The sequence below is a fragment of the Agelaius phoeniceus genome, chromosome Z, assembly GCF_051311805.1.
Source record: "Agelaius phoeniceus isolate bAgePho1 chromosome Z, bAgePho1.hap1, whole genome shotgun sequence".
NCBI lineage: Eukaryota > Metazoa > Chordata > Aves > Passeriformes > Icteridae > Agelaius > Agelaius phoeniceus.
Window position 1 is genome coordinate 5,149,576 of NC_135303.1, and position 24,138 is coordinate 5,173,713.

Genomic DNA, 24,138 nt, shown 5'->3' on the forward strand with positions numbered 1-24,138 from the left:
AAATGTTCTGTCAAAATTCGTGGAGAACCATTAAACACAGGAAACAGTGATAGCTGTGAAAGAAATTACTGTGCAATGCAGCTTACCTGAGCTCAGCGCTTGAAATGCTCATGCCCTAAGTAACCAAGAGCTTTGGAAGTTGCCTAGGAGACCCTCTGATATATTACATTGCAGCCATGATGTTTTCTAGAAAATCCTTTCCTTCGGATTTTTTCTCCTGAGAAGCTGAGGGGCCTCAGGAACAAAATGTAAGCAAGGGTTATCTGCTGCTGTGGGATGCAACAGGTGCATCTGGGATTGGGCTCATGTGGTTGTTTCTAATTAATGACTAATCACAGTCAGCTGGCTCGGAGTCTCTGTCCGAGACAGAAGCCTTTGTTATTCATTCTTTCTTTTTCTATTCTGAGCCGGCTTTCTGATGAAATCCTTTCTCCTATTCTTTTAGTATAGTTTTAATATAATATATATAATAAAATAATAAATCAAGCCTCCTGAAACATGGAGTCAGATCCCCGTCTCTTCCCTCACCCTGGGACCCCTGTGAACACTGTCACATTACATATCTATAATGCAATCTTTTCCCACGTTTCTGTGGAAGGCTGCCTCTCTGAACACATTCAAACCCCATCTGGATGTGTTCCTGTGTCACCTGCTCCAGGTGTCCCTGCACTGGATGGTCCGGTTGGATTTGGGAGCACAGCCCGACCCCCCCGGCTGTGCCCTCCTGGCAGGAGCCGTGCAGAGCCACAAGGGCCCCCTGAGCCTCCTTTGCTCCAGGCTGAGCCCCTGCCCAGCTCCCTCAGCCTCTCCTGGAGCTCCATTCCCTTCCCAGCTCCGTTCCCTTCCCTGGGCATCATTCCATGATGTTTGTATGGGGTTGGATGTCCTGTGAGGCAGCTTTACTTTACCTCACATCTCAGTAATGCAATCTTAGGAAGTTTTTTTTTTTTTTTTTGTCCCCAAAGCTATGGAGTTGGAAAGGAATAGTAAAGTCATGATGATGATGATGGCATTTGGCAGGGATGCAGCCACTGGGCTGGAGTGCAGCGTGGTGGTTTCCTGGCAGCTCTGAGCACTGTGCTGGAATTAAAATGCAGCACGTTTGGCATGGACACAGCAATAGGAAACCACTTCCAGTGTGGAAATTCACCAGCGTGGGAAGATTTGCTCCCTGCCAGTGAAGGTGGCAAAGGATGCCTCTCCAAGGCCATCCCTGCCTCTGTGAGTCCCCTCCCTCCATGGCTGTGCCTTCTCCATCATCAGCACTGCACAAATCCAGGGTAAGAGGATGCAGCAGCATTGCTCCAGTCTCCCCATCTCCATCCGGAGACCTCCTGCATTCACTGGCACCAAGCTGGGCCTTGCATGTGGTTTGAATATTTGTGTTTTTTCCAAGTACCTGTTATCTTATTTTTTTCCAATTAGCACCCACAACCTGGGCTGGTAGTGGCAGTTTCAATCTGCAGCCAGTTAGAAGGTGAGGAGAGAAAATCATGTCTGGCCATGCCATGCCTCAGCCTGTCCAGAGGCAAGGACAATGACTGTGACCATGAGCTCATAAATCAAGGTTTTCCCCAAAGAGTTTAGAAACAAAATACTAAAATCCAAAGGGATTTTTTTCATCTCTTGGCCTGGGAGGCAGCAGGGTCAGAAACAGTGCTTGTGGTCAGACACCCAGGGGCAACACTGGAGCCCTCTGCAGTGTACTGGGGTGGGTGGTTAAATTGATTTCTGCAGCCCTGGGCCCACTTCTCAATTCCAGACTGGATTGTGCAGGAAGATTCGGTCACAAATTCCCTTCTAAACTGTGAGAGGAGTTTCCATGCCACCACGGAGAAATATTTCCACAGTTTTGTGGGTCCCTCCAGCATTCTTGTGACAATGAATCCAGAGAAAGGCACCAGAGGGGTGGAGCACATCCCATACAGGGAAGGGCTGAGAGAATTGGGATTGTTCAGCCTGGAGAGGAGAAGGCTCTGGACAGACCTAACCCCCCTACCTGAAGCAGCCAACAAGAAAGATGGAGAGAGTGAATTTACAAGGACTTAGGGTGACAGGGCAAGGGGGGAATGGCTTCACACTGGCACAGAGCAGGGTTAGGCTGAGCATTGGGAAGAAAATTCTTCCCCCTGAGGGTGGTAAGGTGGTGCTAGAGGGGATAAAAACTATCTTCACAGTTAACAATCTGCATGTATTTTAGGCCAAAAAGAAATGTCACAGACAGAAGACCCAAAGGAAACAATGGCAAGAAGCTGGAGGAGGAAGAAATACTTCAGGCCCCTAAAACAATAATGGACCCACTTGGGCAACCACAAGTAATACAAGCAGAAGTTGCATTTTATCCATCTCCATGCAGGGTGGTGAATTAGATGCATCTCTTTATCAATTGAAACAAGGCTTAGAATTTTAAGGCAGGCTTTTCCCCCCAGTTTTCTTCTGCCACCAAACACAATGTTTCCTTACACTTTACCCCTGAAGCATAAACCAGGAGTTAGCCTCACCTGGCCACCTCCAAAAAGCACTTACTATCTTGAAAGCCACAAGAAATAGAATATTAACACACTATTCCTGATGCTCCAGGCATAAGATAAGGCTGTTTTTGTGGTTTTTTCAAACAATAGCCAGACCACAGCACTTTATTTGTAGTGCCAGAAGATTCTATGTAATGTGAGAAGAGGAGGCAGCAGCTTGTTCTGTATGGAGGTAGTTAAAATTACACAAAAACTCTTTCTGAGAAACCAAGCTAACCAAATTCCAGGAAAGGAAGAACGCCTTTATGACTCAGTAAATACTCTTTGAGCTGGCTTTGAGAAGCAGCTCTAATGTGCAACTCAGTGTGGCTCTGCACCGTCTAACCCCTCCCCTTGTGCACCTCCAGGTCACTGTGACTTTGGAAGAGCCTTTTTTTAGGGTGGTTAAACCAACCCCACAACCACCAACCTGGAGCCCCCCTGTGTTTTTGAGGGGTCTGTAAATGGACAAAGCAAGGAGTGAGTCACAAACTGCCTCAGCAGGCTCTTCATTGTGCAGGCTTTTCTCGATGCATCATTCCTTTCTTGTTTTTTTCCCCTGTTTTTGTCCCTATTTGGAGAATGACAGGAGCCACCCGCACAAGCAGCCAGCCGTCGGCGGAGCTGCTGAGAAACCTTTGTGAACAGGGCATGAAATAATCTGAGAACAATAAAGACTTCCACGTATTTCTTCCCATCAGACTTCCTGGAAATGGCTGAGCTGCCGCTGTGGGTGGGTTGGGAGATCATGACAAGGCTTGTTTATCACTTCATTACCTCGATGAGCAGCAAAGCCTCAGAAGTCAGTCTGCTGATGGCTGGTTTGTCTTCGGATGTAATTAATGCAGCGTTTCCATCACAACCCATGAAAACAGGGTTTGTGAAGTTGCCTGCTCCCCACTAACAGCTCCTGCTGCCTCTCTCACAGGGTTCTGCGGCACAGCGAGAACAGAGGGCTGTGAGCAGAGGAAAACAGGCTTTCCCCCAGCTCTCTGAATGAGTCCTTGCACTGGAGGAGACACAGTAAGGTTTTTATTTGTGTGCACGCAGAGAAAGAAAGCTGTCACTATCAGATCTGCTTTATTGTTTCTACAGTAGGCTCTGCTATTTAAAATTATTTACTACTATTTAAAATTAAAATCTGCACACAAGCACAGCTCTGTGATAAGAACTGTGTGTTATGTACCTACACTTAGTACAGCAGAGCTTTGATTCTTCATGGATTTTTCCTAGCAGTAGAAATTAAGGAAAGTTAGAAATAAAGGAAAGTAAAATGTGTTCTGAGACTTGAGCAGCTGATTTTTCTCCCCTAGAATTCCCATCGAAATCCACTGCCTTTCTAGTTTAACATACATATTGTGGTTTTAACCCCACCTGGCAACCAGCCATCACACATGAGGAGAGAAAATCATGAGCCACACACTGACTGCCCCACCAGCTGGATGGGGGAGAGAATCGGAAGCATAAAAAGTGAGAACACTTGTGGGATGAGACAAAAAAAACCCACAAAGTCTGAGATTTGAGCTGCTCTTCACTTAGTCCTCCCTTCATTCCCAGTATAAATACGGTGTCAAATGAGGGTTTGAATCTTTAAAAATAGTATTCTTAACATTTAAACCACTGTAAGTCAGTGGTGAAGCTGTCTCCAGTGGAACTGCAAGCAGGGAGGAAAAGAATTTAGTGAGATTGATGTAAAACCCACAGTCATCACTTAGTACATCATGAATCAGGATAGGTGGGATGAAATTTTTTTGTCCTCAACTCCAGCTCCACATCATCAACGTGACAGAAAAACTTGGGAGCCTGAGCCCTTTAAGGACACATCCTGTACCAGGTAGCAGCAGAGTGGCTGTCCTAGCTCTCTCCCCAGCTGCTTCCTGCAGCCTGGAGTTCAAACTTTGGATATTTCTGAGGGAAAGAAAAAAAAAAAAACAAAACAACAAAACAAACAAACGAACAAAACCCAAAACAACCAAAAAACTCCAAAAAAACAAAACAAACGAAAAAAAAGAAAAAAAAGATGTGGCATGGAGCACTTCCTTTGTCAGTCACAGCACTTGGGTTTGGAAATTTTGCTGTTTGCCTGGGTAGCAGCCTGATTCCTGCAAGCACAGTTAGCTGGACAGACAGTGGATGCAGGAGAGGCTGCCCCAGAGGAGCCCTGTAGCTCCTGGAGGAGAGAATTTCTGGCCTGGTGTGGAACCACAGCCTCTTCCAGAGGACATAAACATCCCACCCCTTGCAGGTTAATTTTGTGGGTTTTTGTTGAAAACACCTGTACATGCTCCTGGTACTCCTTATGCTCTTACAAATTGTTCTTACAATTAAAAATATTCCAGAAGAAATGACAGAGTTTAGATAGCTAAACTAATCAGTTAGACACCTTGTGCTCTGCAGAGCAGATTTTACTGTTAAATTCCAGATTCCTTTTCTCTCCCACTTCCCTGGGTTTCACACTCTGGATATTGCCACCGTGCATGACTTTCCCTTGAGCACCTCACACCATTTCACATCTGGTTTTTAGGACAGCTCCTTTGTCAGGGCCTGGTCCCCTTTAGAGACAAACTTCTGCCATGGCACCAGAGGTGTCACAGAGCCCCTCAGAGCTGTGCCTGGGTCACAGTCCTGTTCAGAGCACTAGGGTGCTAACAAAAACTGCATGTGGCTGCAGGGGAAATTGGTGCTGCTCATTTTGGGGACATCCAAGCCTGCAGGTAACAACCCTTCAGTGCCACAGGTTGGTACAGAGCTCATGGTAGCCAGGACTGAAAGAAAATAGACATTCCCCATCCTTGAAAATTGGCCTGGCATTAAATTTCGTGAGCTGTGGGGATAGAAGGGGATGTCCAAGCCCAGTAAAATCAGTTCTGCTCATGCATTGCCCTGTGCTGCTGTGGTATCACAGCAGAGCCTTGACAAGGCCTGTGCCATGGCTGGGACACTGCCCTGCTGTGAATTTCATTTTCCTGCTAATGATTCCATTGGGTGAGTTTCAAAGGGACCTGGCTCAGTCGAGTTTGGCCTTCAATTTCACTTAACTGCTGTGGGTTTCTTTCTTTTCTGGCCTCTCTCACTGTGTGCTCTGAAACAGCTTCAGTCCCAGCAGTCAAAGATTTGGGTACTGGGAGTGTGGCTCATCCCAGAGAGTCTGAGTAAAAATATTTGTATAAATATTTCCTCTATAAATAGGATATATTTCCTGTATAACTCGAATTAAGCAGAGCCAGAGGAGTTCACGAAAGCTGCTGGAAAGGAACAAAAAGACTCATTCCATGGACACTGGTCAGGAGCCACCCACCCATGAAGCCGAAGTTTGAGTCCTTCAAATCTCATCATTTTGTCAGTTTCTGAAGCTTTATTTTGCTCTCATGCCAAAGCACCTCTTGGAATAAGCTTTGACCCACCTCAGAGGACAGGGAATAAGTGCATTTTCCTAGCCACTGCCTGTGAAGGCTTGGCTCAGAGCCACACAGTCAGAAAGTCACTTTACATTTTAAAACCAGGTTTGAGAAGCCCTGCAGCCAGCCAGCAGCAGAACGAAGGCAGGCAGTGAGGAGATAAACTGCAGAGGAGCAGAGGTAACACAAAGAGGGGAAAAGAAGAGAAAGGGAGGGTGTTTTTTTTTTCACCTGGCAAGCACACCTGGGGAAAAGGGTCTGCAGCTGCCTGTTTTTTTTCATGTAGCAGAAGGCAAGAAGAGAAGAGAAAATAAGAGCTCTCCCCGTCAGGGAGAGATGTGCTGGCATGCTCCAGTGGAGAGGCCAGTTGTGGTTTGGAAGACAAGGAGCATAATTAATGATGTTTCCAAGGCTGTCTGCACTTTTTGCTGGGCTGTACACTCAGCTGCACTCCTCTGGCCATTAAAAATTAAGGAATGCTGTTTCTCCAGCTTGTCACATGGACCTCCCATTTACTTTTCAGAGGTCCCAAAGCAAATTGTGGGCAGAAGCTTTTGCCTCCATGGCAGACTGCTGCTAGGGCCAGGGCCACCACTGATGCCACTGATTGAACCCTGGCCAACAACTGCTCACTCACTGCCCCTGCCACAGGACTAGGGAGAGAATTAGAAGGGTAAAAGTGATAAAACTCATGGGACAAGATAAATACAGTTTAAGTTTAAAGAAGTTCAAAAGTTAAAAAAAAAAAAAATTAAAAAGTTTAAGATAAATACAGATTTTTTTTTTCTCCCCTGGAATTCCCATTAAAATCCATTTCCTTTCTAGTTTTATAGACATATTGTAGTTTTAACCCCACTTGGCAACCAACCATCACACAGCCACGTACCCACTGTCCCACCAGCTGGATGGGGGAGAGAATCAAAAGTGTGAAAGTGAGAAAACTTGTGGGATGAGACAAAAACCCCACAAACCCTGAGATTTGATTTGCTCTTCACTTAGTCCTACCTTCATTCCCAGTATAAATATGGTGTCAAATGAGGATTTGAATCTTTAAAAATACACACAAGGAAAGCAAAACAAGGAATTCATTCACCATGGGCAGGGAGGTGCTTGGCCATGCCCGGGAAAGCCAGGCTCCATCAAGGTGCCTTGGGAAGACAAAGGCCATCCCTCCAAACACAGCCCCTTCCTCCTTCTCCCCACAGCTCTGCCTGCTGACCCCGACGCCATATGGTCTGGAATATCCCTCTGGTCAGATGGGATCAGCTCTCCCAGCTGTGCCTCCTCCCAAATCCCTGTGCAACCCCCCGTTGGCAAGCAGGAAAGGACCTGATGCTGTGCAAGTTCTCTTCAGCAGTAACAAATGGATCCCTGGGGGTGGAAACCCTTCCTGAGGATCCCCCTGATGGGGAGACCCCTAAAAAGTTCTGTGCCAGGACTGAGAGACGGATGGGACTTTTGGGTTTTTTTGGTCTCCAGGTTGTTGTTTATTTTTTCACTTATCAAGAGTTCAGCACTCCATCTGCACACCAGACTTAGTGTACAAAGAGAAAGGCACCAAAAGTCACAAGACACACAGGTTCAAGGTCTTTTGAAACTATTTTGTCCAATTAACTCTTAGAATGTATTTTATTTCTGCCTTTCTACCAATAACTAATTATTTCTCTGTTCATGCAACATTTGCATTGCGGCTCTTTCTAAGTAATAATTCTGTGCTCCCAACACAGCATAAAATGGAGTAGATGAAGAATCTCAAGGTCTCTCGCTGGTCAGAGTGACCCCAAGATGAGTTAGAAAGTCTCTTTTCCCAGCCTGGCAGTCAAAGAAGGAGTCAGAGCTCCTCATTTCTCATTCTCAAGGTTGTTTATTGTATCTTATCTATAAAATTCTTTCTCCTGTCCTGCCGAGATCCACTCAGCAAGACAGTCCAAGGCACTCTGCCTGCCCTGGGGCGGTGTTATCTTTTTATACTAAAATCTACGTGTGTGCATTATTTACCATCACTTCCCAATACCCATCACCCATGTTAGACAGTGAGTTTCTACTCTAAACCAATCTAAAAGTGCCAACACCACAGCAGAAGATGGAGGCCAAGAAGAAGAAGGAGAAAGGCTGGACATGCCCAGATTCCCCAGTCTTGCCTCCTGAAACCCCATTCTAAAAACCCCAACAAATCTATTTTTCACCCTGTGATAAATTCACTATCATTCTACTTAAACTGTCATGGCTTGTAATTCTTCATACAAGGTTGGTAATGGTTTTTCTCAAGGTTAAAATCAAAGGCACAGGGGTCTTGGGCTCTGTGCCAAGGTCTCTGAGCCCCCTGGGCAGGGTCTCGAGTCTTCCAGGGCAGCCAGAGGAATTTCCTGGGTTCCCACAGAAGAACAAGAAGGAGATCAGACAACACCCAAAATCCTCCATCCTGTCTTCTATCTACGTCCATACTAAAACCCCAAAGCTCTAAGTTTTTCACCCTGTGATAATCTATACCACAATCTACTTCACACCCTCGTAGATTCCAATTCATCCCAAAGTCTTGGAAGCTTTCTCCATGGATTATGGTTAAAAACAGTGTTCACCTGGGGATCAGGACTTCTCAGGACTTCTCAGGACAGGCAAAGAAACATTCCCTGTGCCCTGGTGTTCCAATACCCGGGCTATCAAGACTGTTTCCAGCACAGAGCCAAAACCAGCCCTGCCCAGCAGCCCAGAAGAAAATTAACTCAATCCCAGCCCAGACCAGGTAATAAATGCTGGTGCACCTTGCAGGACACAAGGTCCCTAAAGCTCCTTGCAGCAAGGATTAGCTGCTGTCCTCTTAACGGGCTCAGGAGCCGCTAATCCTGGTTTTGTGCCGGCTTGCCCTCCTCACCCAGGGCGGGCACAGGCTCTGCGTGTGCTGCTGTGTGTGCAAGGAGCTTCTCCAGGGAGGGGCGAGCTCCTGCCACCCTTCCTGGCTGGGAAAGCGCTTGGATGGTGGCTGCCAGCGCCCAGCTGATGGCACTGTGTCCCTTTGGTGGGCCCGGCCCGTGGAGAAGGCGATGGCAGCTTTTTCCCCTGGCTGGAAAAGCCGGCACGCCTTTTGCTGGCCGAACGAGTCGCAGGGTTTAATTCATCCGCCGGGCATTTTATTTTAAAAAGTGTTTTTACCCCAGTCTCCTGGGGGCGTGTGTGGCTGCAGCGCTCTTCGCAAGAGAATTGCTGAGTCCTGAAACGGAGAACTGCTAAGGAAAGTTACTAACAACTGTTGGAAATTAATCAGGTGTGACAGTATACAATTAACGGGTGCTATTGAGAAAATTTCTGGAATGCCTTGGCCAAAGCCTTTAATTCAACCACTCGGGGCCTGGCTTGTGGCTTTCCAGTACTCTGAGCTCTTCTGAAGCAGCTGCAGTTTTGCTCAGGCCAACAGAAGTTGTTGGGCACGTTTGGACAACTTTGTCAAAGGTCTGAGGAGCAAAGACCAGCCAGAAAGGTGGAGGGTGTCAATTTGCCAGCACTTCTGCTGGCTTTGACATGGCCTGCACCATCCCAGGGCTGCTGCCACATCACCACAAGACCTGAGTCTGGGTCTTGCCTCTGGGTGAAACAAAGGGCTGCTTCTATTTGTGTTTTTTGTTGTCTTGTGGAGAATGAAGTGCTAAAAAGGGACCCTGCATCTTCCACTTCCACCTTAATGGTACCTAAGAGTGAAGTTCAAACCCACCCTACATAAGAGTTCCTTGTTTAATTAATTTTAAGGTGAGATGGTTAAAACTACTTGAAAGTGCCTTTCTGCCCTCCCCTTTATTTGCTGAGGGGGTCACAGCCAAGAGCAGTTGAAAATCCCAACAAGACATTTTATGGAGTGGCACCCCTGGTTTCCTCCACAGAGAGAGGAACTGGAGCAGGGATGTTAAGGAAGTAGCAACACACCCACTTTAACTGTTGCCAGCAGAAAGCAAGGAGATTAAAGCTTAAAATAGCTGCAGACCAGGTATTTTATCGTTTAAAACAGCTGCAGAACAGGTCATCAACTGATCTCATAAAAGGCAGGACAGAGATTTCAATACATTTCCCCATCAGGGCAAGCCAGAGTTGGAGACAGCTTCCATTCTTTTTTCCCTTCTCTCAGGTGATGTTTAATCTGTGAGACAGATTTTATATCTGGCTTGACAAATGGCAGAGAGAAAGAGGGAGAGGTGGAAAGGGAGGGACTTTGTCCCAGGTTTCAGGAGCAGAGCTGGGGTGTGCTGTGTGACACCTCAGGTCTGAGATGGAGGAGAAGTGACCTGGAGGGAAGGTCTGGGTGGAGGAGTGTCAGAACCCAGGAAATTCCTCTGGCTGCTCTGGAGGACTGCAGACCCTGTCAGGGGGCTCAGAGACCTTGGCCCAGAGCCCAAGACCCCTGTGCCTTTGATTTAGCTCTTGGAAAAACCATTACCAATCTTGTATGAAGAATTACAAGCCATGTCAGTTTAAGTAGAATGAGTGCATTTATCACAGGGTGAAAAATAGATATTTTGGGAGTTTTTAGAATGGGGGCTCAGGAGGCAAGACTGGGGAATCTGGGCGTGTCCAGCCTTTCTCCTTCTTCTTGGCCTCCATCTTCTGCTGTGATGTTGGCACTTTTAGATTGGTTTAGAGTAGAAACTCACTGTCTAACATGGGTGATAGGTATTGGAAAGTAATTGTAAACATTGTACATGTAGTTTTTAGTATTAAAAGATAACACCGCCCAGGTGCAGGCAGAGTGCCTTGGACTGTCTTGCTGAGTGGACCTCAGCTGTACAGGAGAAAGAATTTTATAGCTAAGAAACAATGAACAACCTTGAGACTGAGAAACGAAGAGCTCTGACTCTTTGTTTGACTGCCAGGCTGGGAAAAGAGACTTTCTAACTCATCTTGGGGTCACTCTGAGCAGCAGAGACCCCAAGAGAGGAGAGGTGTGGATCATACGTGGTGTGCAAGGCTGGGGCCATGGACTTGGTCTTGAGATCGATGGGCCAGCCAAAAAGAGAGGGAGGCACAACCAGCAGAGAGTGTGGGGGAGAGAAGGGGCTTAAGGCAGATGATGGAGAAGGAAACTGTCAGCAGAAGGCCAGGCTGAGTTTTTCATGTGGCATGAAGACCTCCTGTGTGTTCAAAGAAAAGAAAAAATTAGGACTACAGTGATTGAGGTAAGGTACAAAGCGAAATGCAGGGTGTGTGAGCCTGGGGGACAATAAGAGGATTACAGAAAGGTTGAAAGTTGCATTTCTGCACCTCTGCAAAGGCAGTGTTGTGTGTTCTTGTGTGCCCTCTTAGAAGAGGAGCAGTGAATGATGGACCTGACCCCTCAGCTTCCCAGATCCTGAAGGGTTTAAGATTGGCAGCAAGAAGAAAACTCCACAGTATGGTTTGGGCATGATAAGGTAACACAAATCTGGGGAGCAGGAAATGGGTGTTCTGACCCTGTCCTACTCTTTATGTAAATGAAACAGGAAGAAGATGAGCTTTGTGCCAAAGGCTGATCCTCTGCCACCTCTTGGAGAGCAGGAGCCTCAATTTGGTCACACAGGAGCCTGGAGAGATCGTCTCCTGACTCTGGAATAGCTGAGAAACAAACTTCTCTTCTATTCTTCCTATTTCTGGCAGCACTCCTGTATTGGAATTGATTACCAATATAGCCAGAAGGGACGTGCCTGGGCTCGTCTGGCCCTTGCTGCTTGACCAAAAGGCAGCAGCTGTGGTGTTTTCACCTCAGACACACCTTTGGCTAAGCTGGATGCTGCAGCTGGGCGCTAGAGACAAGTTCAGACATGCAGGAGCTCAGGTTTTGCTTGGCAGAGAAGCTCTAAGGCGAGGATGAAGGAAAGGAGTCGGGTTCTGCTAGAGGTTTTCAATCCAGAGCTTTATTCCTGGCCCACAGGCCTCTGAATGCAGTAACAGCTCTAACAGAACCTGTCAAACCGTGTGGTTGCTGTTCCTTTTAACCCCGGGGAGAGGGGGAGGAAAGGGGTAGGGTTCCCACCAACCAGGTGCAGGGGGAGAAGTCTCAGGGGTCAAATGACACCAGGATGGCCCAATGTCCTCCAGGGGTGTAAGGCATCTTTTGAACTCTGCCAATCAATTTATGCCCTTCTGGAATGCCAAGATTGATGGACAGCAGTCAGCAGGGGGCAAGGGGAGGGGAAGGGTGGGGGCACACCTGGGGAAAAGAACCGGGATACCTGAGAGAGGCTATTGCATCACACAGCAACGCTCCTGGGCTGCCTGCATACCGGGCACGCTGAGTCACACAGCCCAGCTCACTCAGAACAGGGCTGTCCCCAGCAGGAGCTGCTCCAGGAAATGCCTTTGGAGACTGGAGACTGATTATTGGGATTATTTTTTTGGTCAAAGATATCATGTCATGGGCTCTCAGGGCACCGACTGCCCTTTGCTGGTTTGTTAGAGGCCTAGAACAGATGTAAGAAAGAGTGGTGTGCTCTGGCAGGGGGAACCAGAGGAGGAAAAGAATGCCACCATTTCGTTTCAGAGAGTTGTACTCAGCCTCCACTTGGAATAGTGGGAGCAGCATTGCTGTGGGGCTTCCAAATCCAGGGACTGCTGTGTGTCCATGCATGCTGTGGGAAGCAGTTGTACACTGCCAGGAGGTTAAATTAGCTTCACTAATGAGCTCTGAGCTGCTAGCAAGATCCAGCAGTCCCAGAAAACTCAATTTGCAAGGATCTACAGCAAAATGAGCAGGTCTGGTTTGGTTTCCTGACCATGCATAGGGTAAAGAGCAGGCCAGGAGTGTCCTAGAATAATAAGCCTGGGTCAAAGGCAATTATTTATGGAGGATTTTACAGAGCTGAGCCTAACACTGGGTGGCTGCAGGTCCATGAGGGGAGCTGTGGGCAGCCTAAAACCTCTGCAGGTGGCTTTTATAGCCGTGCCATGCTGGCTGTGCAGGGACAAGGGTACCACACAGAAAGTTTACTCTTCATCACTGGTCTGAGCACAGCACCCTGCAGGGAAATCCCTCTTGCTGGCAGCCCACGATGAAAATTCCTTCCTGGCTTCTTTGTGACGCTGCTCAGATAAACACTCAGTGAGTTTCAGGGAATATGCATTTGCTGTCATGCTGTTTCCATGTCAAAGTTACTCAGCAGCCTGTTTAAAACGGGGTTATGATGAAGCATTATCATACTCATTGGTTTTACTTGCTATTCAGCTGTTGTTTCACAGCCATGTCACAACGAGTGGAAGTGTAGAATATATTTCCCATTTCGTGGGGTGTTAAATTCTGTGTTAAATAATAGTGATATAATATTATGATCATTATTTTATGGTAGCTGGGGAGCACCAAAGCCCACTGAAGCTTTAGCTTCCTGGAGAACGAATCAGGCTTGGTGTTTTGTTACTATGACATAGATCCATAGCAAAGCAGGTACCATGGATACCAGCGGGCCTATGAGACTGTAAAGAGAAGAAGGCCAACCTTTTAGCATTTCAAGGGAAATGTAAAAGATATCAGCAATTAAATAAATAGTCCTTCGTATTTACAAGTGAGGAAATGCATTGTGTGACAGGCAAACTGTTGCGGCAACCCTTTATATAAAGTTAATTTGGTTTGATATTATCTTCCCCCCCCCCCCCCCCAGCATATTTTAACAGGTCATTGGGAATTGTTTCTCTGAAGAGCTCAGGAGCCGCATTTGTTCTCCTGCAAGAGGAGTTTATTAACAGAGACTGGAACAAACGGCCCCAACAACAGACAAACACAAAAATATTCATAACAGTCAACACAAAAGTGTTTATAATGAACAAACAAACAAATAAGCAAATATACCAATAACCAAAAATCAATATATCAATATACCAAATATATGAATATGCCAATAACCAAAATTTCATAGCAATAAACACAAAAATATTTATAACAAGTAACACAAAAATATTTATAAAAACAAACAATTATACCAACAACCAAAAAAAAGCGTAACAACAAACACAAAAATATTTATAACAATAGACAAAAATATTTATAACAATAAAAAATTATACTAACAACCAAAAAATCATAACAACAAACACAAAAATATTTATAGCAATAAACAAACGCAAACCCAATCCTAACACTAAATGCCCAAACCTAACACTAAGTAACACCCCAAACTCATTGATAAGCCGGCCCAAGCTGAGGTGCATCCCCATCCAAGGGAACGCTTCCCACAATCCCAGCTCCGGCGTTCTCCCGGGGCGCTCAGAGGATGGAGAGCGCCCGCCGCCCGCGCCGGCTCTGCCCGCGGAACTTGCGCAGCTCCTCCTTGAACGCCGGGTGCTCCATGGGCCGATAGTCCCGGGGCTCGCAGTGGCCCTGCAACCCACGGCTCCATCAGCGCCGAGATCCCCTCCCATGGCAGGGAAGATGCTCAGGGCCAGAGCCGCCCCTCCCCACTGCCCTGCTGCCCCCCATCCATCCCCTCCCAATTCCTGCCCTCCTGGCACCGCGGGGGCACCGGCAGGAACTCACCGGGAACTGGGAGAAGAACTCGCGGTACCCCCCCTTCAAGACGTAGAGCTCGGGGTAGTGCAGCCGCGGGTACTCGTGGCAGGAGCGATCCCTCTCCCGCAGGAATTTGCACCTGTGGCCCGGCAAAGCCCACGGCATCAGCCCCGGCCGGGGGTCCGGGGGGCTGGCAAGCACACCCCTGTGCGCCCCCCGTGAGCCCTCACTCACATTTTGGGCCCCCGTTCAACAGAGAACTCGCAGTGGAAGATGAGGATCACCCTCTTGCCGCCCTCCTGGGGCACGATGGGGCGCTCCAGCAGGAATTCCTCCACGTCCCGCTGCAGCGGCAGGTTAACAGCGCCCTGGGGAGGGACACCAGGCACCTTTTTCCCCTCTGCCTTCAACATCATTTTCTCCAGGGACCCAAGAACAACATTGCCCCCAGCCTCCCCCACCGTCATGCTCCTCTTTCCACTTGGGAATCAACCCTTTCTAGAGCGGCTTGGCGCTTTTCAGGGGCTGTTCCACCCCTCTGGGTGGCTCAGGACCCTTCACAGGGGGCTGCTCAACCCCTCCAGGGGCTCTGGAGAGGCTGCTTCACTCCCCTCTGAGAGCTCAGCATCTTTGGAGGGGCTGCTTCACTCCTCTCTGAGAGCTCAGCATCTTTGGAGGGGCTGCTTAATCTCTCAGAGGTTACTCAAGAGATCCCGGGGCATCCTGAATCCCTGTTTTCTCTGCACTTCCCAGGGTGGGCTCAGCACCTCTGGGGCTGGTTTGGGCTCGGATACCCCCCTTTCCTCCCAGCCCCGGGGCCACGGTGAGGGCGTTCTGACCTTGACGTGGCCTCCCTCGTACTCGTAGGGGTACCGGCAATCCACGACGACGCTGCTCCCGATGAAGCTGCTGTAGCTCCCCGACAGCACCGCCACCAGCTGCAGGGGGAGCGGGTCACCAAGAGGGGACACACGGGGCCGGGAACAGGCAGGCAGCCCCTCGGGGGGCTGCGGGAGGGCCGCTGTCCTCTTACCGTCTCCGGGGAGATGTACTTCAGGCCCGGGTCCTTGCCCTCCACCGTGGGCAGCAGGTGAGGCTGGAGGAGACAAACCCTGGGCTCAGCTCTGTCCCGGGGGCACCTCCCGGGGCTGGTGGCACTGTCCCCCCAGCCCAGGAGCCCCCCGTGGCCGGTTCTGCTGCCCCGGGCAGGGAAGGGACAGACAAATGTGCCTGAGGCACGAGCACGGAGCAGAGGAGCAGTGATGGGGGCTCTTCACCCTCTGCAAGGTCACAGCCCCAAGGCCCCGTGTGCCCAAGCAAGGGCCACCAGCTCTCTTTGGGCTCTCTTTGGTGGCACTGCGGGGCTCTGATGATGGTCCCTGCTCAGAACAACGGGGGCAGCGCCCTCAGAGCTGCCCCATCCTTGTGGCCCTACCTTGGAGAAATCCCCAATGAGCTCCTGGTCATCGTTGGCCAGCAGGTTCTCGATCTCCTGGAGCTGGGCAGACCTGCAGGGCTCCAGCCACGCTCCCTGCGGAGGCACCGACCAGAGACACCCCCAGATGTCAGCAGGGGCTCTGGCACAGTCCTGCCAGCCACAGGCTGGCTCTGCCCCCGCACCTTCCCCATCACCCACCGGCTCCAGCGCCGCCTCCTGCTCAGGGCTGCCGGCCATCCTGCTCTGCCGCTGGGCATTGGCAGGGCTGTCCCCGTCTGAGCGGAGCCCTCGCTTCGGGAGGTGCTCGGCGACACTGCCGGGCACCGAGGGCGAGCGGAAGAGCTGCCGGCCCTGGCCGCGCTTGCCTGGACGCTGTGGGGAGAGCCCGCGCTGCTGCCTGGGGGTTTGGCAAGCCTCCAGCTCCAGGGCTGGGGCTGCTCACCAAGCTGCCCCCAGCCCAGGGACCCCCCTTCGGAGCCCCCAGAGGGGATTTTGGAGCTCCATCCACTGCCAAAGGTGGCCACGTACCAGCTTTGCCTCCTCCTTCTTTATCACTGGCGTGGTCACCGGCTTCTCCATGCCCTGGGGCACGGTGGCATCGCTCTGCCACAGCGGCAGCTGGGGGAACCGGGGAGAGGCAGAGGAGATCGTGAATGGGATTCCAGCTGCTTCCCACCCTTCAGGAAGGGTCGGGTCCGGTACCTAAAGGTCCATCCACCTCCCAGTGCCTCGCAGCTTTGGAATCAGGGTGTCCCCAGGACTCCCCAGCCCGCCCATCTCCCACAGGCACACGCCTCCAGGGCAGGCTGGAGTGGCGGATGCCACTTTGCCCAAGATCACCCATCCGTGGCTCCTCCTGATCGCTCCAGCCTCTCTCACCAGCAGCTCTGGGGCGCCGCTGGGGCTCTTGGCAAGGAGGTCCCTCCTGGCAGCCCCGTGGCCGGCGGGCAGGCGGCTCCGCTGGCCCAGCCTCTGCAGCTTCTTGGGGACAAAACCCTCCTGCAGCGGGGGGGACACGGTGTCAGCACCCCTGTGTCCCCTCCCTGACCCCCCCCAGGTGTCACCGCTCCCCTCACCTCATCCTCGGGCTCGCTCTGCCGCACTCTGTCCCTGCGCACCTGGAGCTGGGAGATGTCCTTCAGCACCGGGCTGGCTTCCAGCTGGCCCTGCTGCGGGAGAACCAGGGGGTGAGCGGTGCTGCACAGCCCTGCCCTCTCTCCCGGCTCCATCCTCCTCGTCCCGGCTCGGCCGGACACCCGGCAGGATCCTGGAGCACTCACCGGCAAGGAGCTGATCCTCTGGCGAAGGAGCTTCCTGCTGCAAGAGCCGGGAAAGGAAAGCATCGAATGACTGCAGGTGTCCCCGACCGCTGTGTCCCACCCTTCTGCCATTGTCACCTCCGTCCTCCATGTCCTGAGGGTGGGGTAAGACCCCCCCCCAGGGCTGTCACAGCTTCCCAAAGGGACCCGGGGCAACAGCACTTCCAGGCAATGAGCGAACACCAATGAATGGCCTGAGTGGGACCCCAGGAGGGACACGGGGACAGCCTGGCCTTTGGGACAGGGACAGCCTGGACACGGGGACAGCCTGGCTTTTGGGACAGAGACAGCGACAGCCTGGACACGGGGACAGCCTGGCTTTTGGGACAGGGACAGCCCAGACACGGGGACAGCCTGGCTTTTGGGACAGGGACAGCGACAGCCTGGACACGGGGACAGCCTGGCATTTGGGACAGGGATAGCCTGGGCACGGGGACAGCCTGGCTTTTGGGTCTGGGACAGGGACAGGCACAGCCCGAGTTCGAGGACAGCCTGGCTTTTGGGACAGCGTGGGCACGGGGACAGCTGGCATTCATGTCCTGCAGGGACAGAGCCCCCTGACGTACTCTTTGAGAGCTCTCCCAAACTCCGCGATGGTTTTCTGGAAGCTGTGGGGAGAGCAGAGATGGGATTTAGGGGGCATCCATCCGCGTCCCCCCCAAGCAGCCCAGGTTGTCACCCCCAGACACAGACTGGGGGTCACAGCCGGATGCGCAGCCCCCAGCCAGGCTGAGACCGGGCCCTGCTGCTCCGGAGAGGCGAGGCAGGGACAGCGGCTGTCTGTCTGTCCCCGGGGGGCACAGGGATGGGGCCACTCACTCTTCCTGCGCGGGGCTCTGCTGCGTGTGGGAGTCCGGCCCCGATCCTGCGGGGGAACAAGGGACAGGGTGTGGAGATGGGGTCGCGGGCAGGATGAGGCCGGGCCGGGAGCCGCGGGTGGCAGCGCCGTTGGGAGCAGCGGTGCCGCACGGAATGTCGCGCGTCACCCTGCGCGGTGTCCCCGGCCGAGCGGTTCCCGCCTGAGCCCCAGGCACGGGCTCCTTGCCCAACGCTCCCCAGAAGCTGCCCCGCCACCACCCCCTCGGCCAAGCCCTGCCGAGACACCCCCGACACCCTCGGCGCGACTTTGGGGACGGCTGTGGGGCGGAGCGGCCGCATCCCTCACCTGCATCCCTGGGCTGCCAGGACACCGAGTGCCGGGGACGGTCCGAGGCCAGCGGCTCCGGGGCCAGGGGGTGCCACAGCCGCCCACGTCCCCTCCTCGGGGTGTCCCGGTACCTGCGGGCGGTCGGGACGGGGAAGGGTCAGTGCCCCGGGTGCCCCGAGCCCCCTCCCCGGGGGCAGGAGGTGAACGGGAGCATCCCAAAAGCGCCCTCGGGCACTCTTGTGTCCCTTGTCCCATCCGGGGTGTCCCTGGACAAAGCCAGCCCGGCCCCCCGGCCACCCCCTCACCTGTCCGGGCTCTCAGCGCCGTCCGGCGGCAGCGGCGTGAGCGGGGCCGTGCCCGGGGAGGGCAGCGGGGACATGGGCAGCCCGCGGCCGCCGCGCAGGGACATGGCCCGGACGAGCGAGGGTCGAGCTCCGGCAAGCGAGCGGCGACAAGGGACAAGGAGGTGACGAGGAGTGAGAGGTGAAAAGAGGTGACGGGCGAGAGGTGGGGGGTGGTGAGAGGCGATAAGAGGCGATAAAAGGTGACCAGCGGTGACCAAAGATGGCCAGAGGTGACCAGCGGTGACCAGCGGTGATCAGAAGTGACCAGAGGCGACCAAAGGTGCCCACACCTGACCAAAGGTGACCAAAGGTGACCAAAGGTGGCCAGAGGTGGCCAGAACTGACCAGCGGTGACCAGCGGTGACCAGAGGTGGCCAGAGGTGACCAAAGGTGGCCAGAGGTGACCAAAGGTGACAGAACTGACAGGTGACACCGCTCCGCTCCTGTTTACAGCAGTAACAGCAATAACAACAACAGCGGCACCCGCAGCCAATGGGAGGCCGCGGCGGGCACGAGGCGGTACCGCCGGCCAATGGGAAGTGCGCGGAGCGCTTGGGGGCGGAGCCGCAGCCGAGAGGGGCGGTTTCGGAGCGGAAAAGGGGCGTGGTCACGCGAGGGAGGCGGGGCCAGGGCGTGCCACTGCAGGGGTCGCTCGGCCAACCCTGGTGGCTCTCGTGTGTCACCTGCAGGGCCATGGAATGCTGCCCATCCCTGACAGCCAGTGCCACATCCAGTCCCAAGAAAGCAAGGTTGAAACCCTGGAGGTTGAGTTTTTATGGGTGGAGTTTCTGTTTTTCAAGGCACCTGTGAGTGGCCTGCTCCGTTTTCCTGCTGAAAACTCTTATTTTTGTATTAAACTTAACCCAAATCTGTTAATTGGCACTTGCGCTTGAGGGCACTTGATTTCCTTGTTCTTGCAAACGTGCCCTTGAGATTGAGTCCCCGGTGTTTATTTCCTGTGTGGTTCCAGCCTGTCTCAGTTTCCTCATGGATGTGCCCAAACAGCTGGAATTTTAACAGAGGTAGAGACCGAAGAGGGAAAAAAAATCATAATCTAGAAACAGTCCCAAGCATTTGACTTGACCATGCCTCCCTTTTCCCCCACCTGGAGATCAAGCCTGCCCAAGGAGTCCAAACCCTCTCCATTTTGGGACTTTGGAAGGCACCCGGCTGCTCTGCTGAGAGCCAGCAGCTCTGACAAAACCCTGCAGAAAGCACCACTTCCTCCTGCTCACGTCAAATTCCATGTATTTTTAAATAGATACAGATATTTATATGTAAATCAGGAATTCTGAGAAAGCTCTGCGTCATGCCAGTGACATTTTGTGCTATTCAAGTATTGTCAACTGCTGCTTTTAAAACATCTTAAGAGCCTAATGGTGAATTTCACAGAAACTCAAATTGCAGATGATTTTTCTGCAAGGTATTTTTTTGGTCCCCTTTTGTGCAGTCATTTCTTTTGTGAGCAGTAAATGGCATTTCTGCTTTCTGCTTTTAAATTCTCAGTTCTGAGGGCAAAATTAGGTGGCCTTCCTGGAACTCCAGTAACTCCCTCCCCACCCTTTAATTTTGGATGTGCCTGTTCTCCCAGGTGCACTGCAGCCCTCCTGCAGAAGAGATGGGAGCTCACACACAGGTATTTCAGGACCTGTCAATTTACCGGGGCACAAACAACTTCAGTGCATTGCATCTTGCTCTTCCAGCTGCCTCCCAGCACAGCAGCAGCCAAAAAGTTAGATTTGCTCTCGGTCAGCTACGATGCAGCTTTGAAATACAAAGGGGCAAAAAAAAATATGTAGCAGGGTCACACTGAGCTTGTGAAGGCTTTCCTGGAGTCACCAACATGGGAAGTGTCACCAACATGTAAAGAAAGATGGATTGGGCAGTGGAAGGGGCTGTCCAGGGAGGTGGTGGAGTTGCAGGAGGTGATTAGGAAAAGGCTGGATGTGGCACCAAGTGCCATGGTGTGGTTGACAAGCTGGTGTTCAGTCATAGCTTGGACCCCATGATCTCAAAGGTCTTTCCCAACCTAGCTGATTCTGCAATTCTGTATTTTGCGGGGTTTTTTGAAACATTAGATTCAATTTTAATATGCCAACGTTTGTGTGGTTTCTTAAAAATTATTTCTAGGCTTTCTCCTGCCTGAGAGCAGTGGTGATAAATGAAAAGCCAGGAAGGGCACAGTGCATCCTTAAAAACTTTATTGGAGTGGCACGGTGCAGACTGCAAGTACAGTCACGAGTCTAAATATCCCCAACTTCAGTCCCTGCGCTGTCCCTGCCCGCAGAGCCCGGGCTCTGCTGCCAGTGGCCTCCCTTTGCCAGCCCAGGGCAGAGCCGTGCACGTGTCAGGATGAGCAGAAGGACATTCTGCAGGGCAGGGAGGCGGAGGAGAGCCCACGGAGGCCCGAGAGAGGTGCCTGGCCGTGCCTGTCCTCGCAGGGAACAGCAGGAATGGGGCTTTGCTCCCTGCAGCAACACCTTCAGCCCCTTCCCTGCGTTCCCTGCTGGAGTGCCAGGAACAGGAGGACTGGAAACAGTGCAAAATAAGATAAAAAGGAGTCTGACCCTGGACCTGAGCTTTGATCGCTGCTGGGGCTCACGTCCCTCCTTTCATTCCCCACCCTCTGTGTTACATTTGTGATTTGTCCAGTCCAGGAGACTCCTGAAATTATGAGATAACACTACAGATACAATTGGAAATAATGGTAATAATAATAATTAAAAAAAAAAAAAAGAAGTCCTGCCCTAGTGTGTTTTAACTACTGCTAAAGGCAGCATCCCAAATACCTGCTTGATGTCCAGACGTGCTGGAAGAAGCGGCTAATCCCCAATTTTCTCACTCTTTAGCCACCCCACAGCTGGCCTGCAGGTTCCCACCAGGAACTGGCCTGAGCAGAAGGCTGCACAGCCCAGCTGAGGGTAACTAAAGCTCGCTATGTTCCAGAATACTTAATGCATCCACTGCAACGTTAAAAAATGCTAGCACATATGAACTCTTCAGAGATTTACAGGCACTATGTGAAGACTATGTGCAAAAGTCTGCAGATATTTTTTTCCTCTTTCTTTTTTTTTTTTTTTTTTTTTTTGGCATAGCTCTTCATTGATGCAATATATTTCCTGCAAATAGAAAGCATTCTTTCCCCCTGAATGCTGAAGGAAATGACAAAAAAGTCAGACTATGTGAGTCCTAATAAACTGAATTGCTGGGGGAAAGAAACAAACCTGAGTCTACTACTGGGAAAAAAGAAAAGATGAGGAAAAGTCCAGCAAGTATCGCTGTACAAAAACCACCCAGAATAATTATGTGCTTTTGCCATCAGCTTTTGTTCTTCAGGAATAATCATCCACCCACAGAAAGGAGACATTTTACACAATGCAGCAGGATCCTGGTGGGGGGAGAAAACAAAACAAAAAAAATAAAGTCAGAGTGCTCATCTTCTGTTAATTGGAAACAAAACTCACAACATAAATCTGGGAAGAATTATGGGAACTAAGCCTCCAGATGGGTCCAGAGTAGAGGTAATGACACAAGGCCAAAATCCTAAAGATCAAAACCCCCAGCTGAGATGTGCTTGATCCTCATTACTCTGTGAAAATGGCTTAGGGAAGCAGCATGTTACACCTTGGAATGCTTGGAATTCCACCAGCCTAAAGGAGTTTAGCTACATGAAGTAGTTCTTTACATACTGAATGGATAAAGGGTGTGAAAAAACTTTCCTGCCTGGGAACCCTGAAGTGCAAAGTCATCCCAAGCATTTTGATTTAGCAGCAGTTTTAACCATGTCTTGATTTTCTTCAAGGACTGCCAGCAAAACTCAGCTTTAATTCACGAGCATGAAATTGTCTTTGTGGTAGCCCAGGGAGCAGGGAAGAAGAAATCTCACCTGGTAAGGCTAACGTTTAGCTTGTTTTCTGCTTCTCAGATTTGCTGCTGGAGGACTGTCCCTTTGCCTAAAGAGAGGATGAGACAATGAGAAACTGAACCAAACTAATACTCGAAATCAGGCTTTAGCAGACTCCTCAGAGTCACAGTTCAGACATAAATACAAACTGCACCTGAAATAGTTTAGCAAGAGTATTGGTGACTCCTGCTGTGTACAGATATTTTCAGCTTTTCACCATCAATTGCTTTCTTTCAGACAGAGTGGGTTGTGCCTGACCTCATCATTCCCTGTTCCTAAACACCCTTTTACCCACACCAGTGATCAGGCCCAGCTCAGAACATCCTCCTGAAGAGGAGATAAAGACACCCCTCAGTTTTACACCGAGAGCTGCAAGTCAGTTCTGGGGTCTCAAAAAATGCACCTGTGGTGATTTAATAATAACAACAACAACCAGAAATCCCATCACTGACATGTGAAATGTAAAACTCCCAGAGCAGATGCAATCACCTGATTCAGGCATCTACTGCATATAGCCTCTGTGAGAACAACATGATGGAACAAGCTTCCCCCTGACCTGAATCAATTTTCTCTCCTTCTGGATAAAAAAAGCCAAACAAGCCTTTTTACCTTCCCCTTCTCCCTCCCTGCCCCCTTTTTTTCCCCTTTTTCTTCAATATAGAAACAGCTACTTGCCTTTCCCCACCTTGTTCATTCATACTCTTTTTATGAAAGTATGTAGGCCTTCATTAATTTAAAAAAATAATTTATGATTATGACTTGGAACCTGGCTGTGGTTGTTGGAGTACTTTTTTAATCACTTTTGAGATGCTGTTACTCAAAACTGTCAAGAAATGAGAGAAGTGGTGGGGATTCTGCCTGAGGCAGCTACAGGAATGCAAAGTGGGACTATTAGATCTACAAATCTGGGAAGGAGAAGCCTGTGGAGCACTGAATAACCCCCTCAGAGGACAATACTCTGTCTGAAATATACATATATTTTTGCCCCTGTTTATTTCCCCTGAAATAGAAAGGGGCCTTTCTCCTATGTGCAAGTTTACAAAAATGGATCAAATTCAACATATTGATGTAAACCCCCCCCCCAAAATAACAACCCTGTAACATAAGTCCAAAATCCAGCTGCCCCCCTGCCCCTCTTGTATGCCTGTCTATACTTCAATAAATGTGTTTGTACCGTTTTAGGGTCTCTGGGCTTTCCTTTATCCTTTGAGCTTGGTTTAGTGGTCGTAGATTCCTTCCCACTTTTGTCCTACACTCCAAAGAAAAATATAAATTACAGTTACAAGGAGAATAGAGCACTGGCGGCTCCTGCTTTGACATCTGCCAAAACACAATCTTTTGAGTGGGTCTGGCAGCAGCACAGGCCGTGCTGACAGGAGGCTGCATCAGAAAAACCTGGTAGAGACGGGGAGATTTTGTATTTACCACCGAGCAATAATGCTGCAGCAGCAGATTTAGCCCTGGATTTCACAAGCAGATGAAGCAGGACTTGAAACACCAGTGCTCCTGCCTTCAGCTGCCTGAGGGAAGCACTGCAGTGGCCAGCAAAGCTCTTTGGAAACAGCTCTTTCCTCCCAGGAATTCAGCTGGTTTGAACCTCAGTTTCGAAGCTGCTGCTCCTTT

At 50.6% G+C, this 24,138-nt stretch overlaps 2 protein-coding genes and 1 long non-coding RNA gene across 7 annotated transcripts in view; 1 reads left to right on the top strand and 2 right to left on the bottom strand.

Annotated features, from left to right (window-relative positions):
• The first annotated feature begins 153 nt into the window (after positions 1–153).
• Positions 154–3,150, top strand: LOC143692174 (uncharacterized). Its single transcript, XR_013180030.1, has 3 exons — positions 154–248; positions 966–1,280; positions 2,201–3,150. It is a non-coding gene; the product is annotated as an uncharacterized LOC143692174 (long non-coding RNA).
• Positions 3,151–13,571: 10,421 nt separating this feature from the next.
• LOC129133745 (M-phase inducer phosphatase 2-like) lies at positions 13,572–19,455 on the bottom strand. The gene is made up of 15 exons (XM_077171464.1): positions 18,573–19,455; positions 18,286–18,398; positions 17,940–17,985; positions 17,687–17,728; positions 17,082–17,118; positions 16,878–16,970; positions 16,681–16,800; positions 16,330–16,419; positions 16,000–16,173; positions 15,799–15,894; positions 15,397–15,459; positions 15,203–15,301; positions 14,598–14,731; positions 14,391–14,502; positions 13,572–14,234 (listed from the first exon to the last, which is right to left on the bottom strand). Exons 1-15 carry the CDS (start codon positions 18,674–18,676, stop codon positions 14,121–14,123), a joined length of 1,437 nt encoding a protein of 478 aa, XP_077027579.1. The 5' UTR covers positions 18,677–19,455; the 3' UTR covers positions 13,572–14,120.
• A 1,340-nt stretch (positions 19,456–20,795) lies between these two features.
• CAST (calpastatin) overlaps positions 20,796–24,138 on the bottom strand; it is a 52,465-nt gene continuing 49,122 nt past the window's right edge. For all 5 annotated transcript variants that reach the window (XM_054653375.2, XM_077171461.1, XM_077171463.1 and 2 more), the window contains 3 exons: positions 23,690–23,769; positions 22,498–22,564; positions 20,796–21,999 (listed from right to left, as the gene is read on the bottom strand). In XM_054653375.2, the coding sequence (XP_054509350.2) occupies positions 22,507–22,564; positions 23,690–23,769 (138 nt within the window). In that variant the 3' untranslated portion in view covers positions 20,796–21,999; positions 22,498–22,506. The remainder of the gene's footprint in view (positions 22,000–22,497; positions 22,565–23,689; positions 23,770–24,138) is intronic.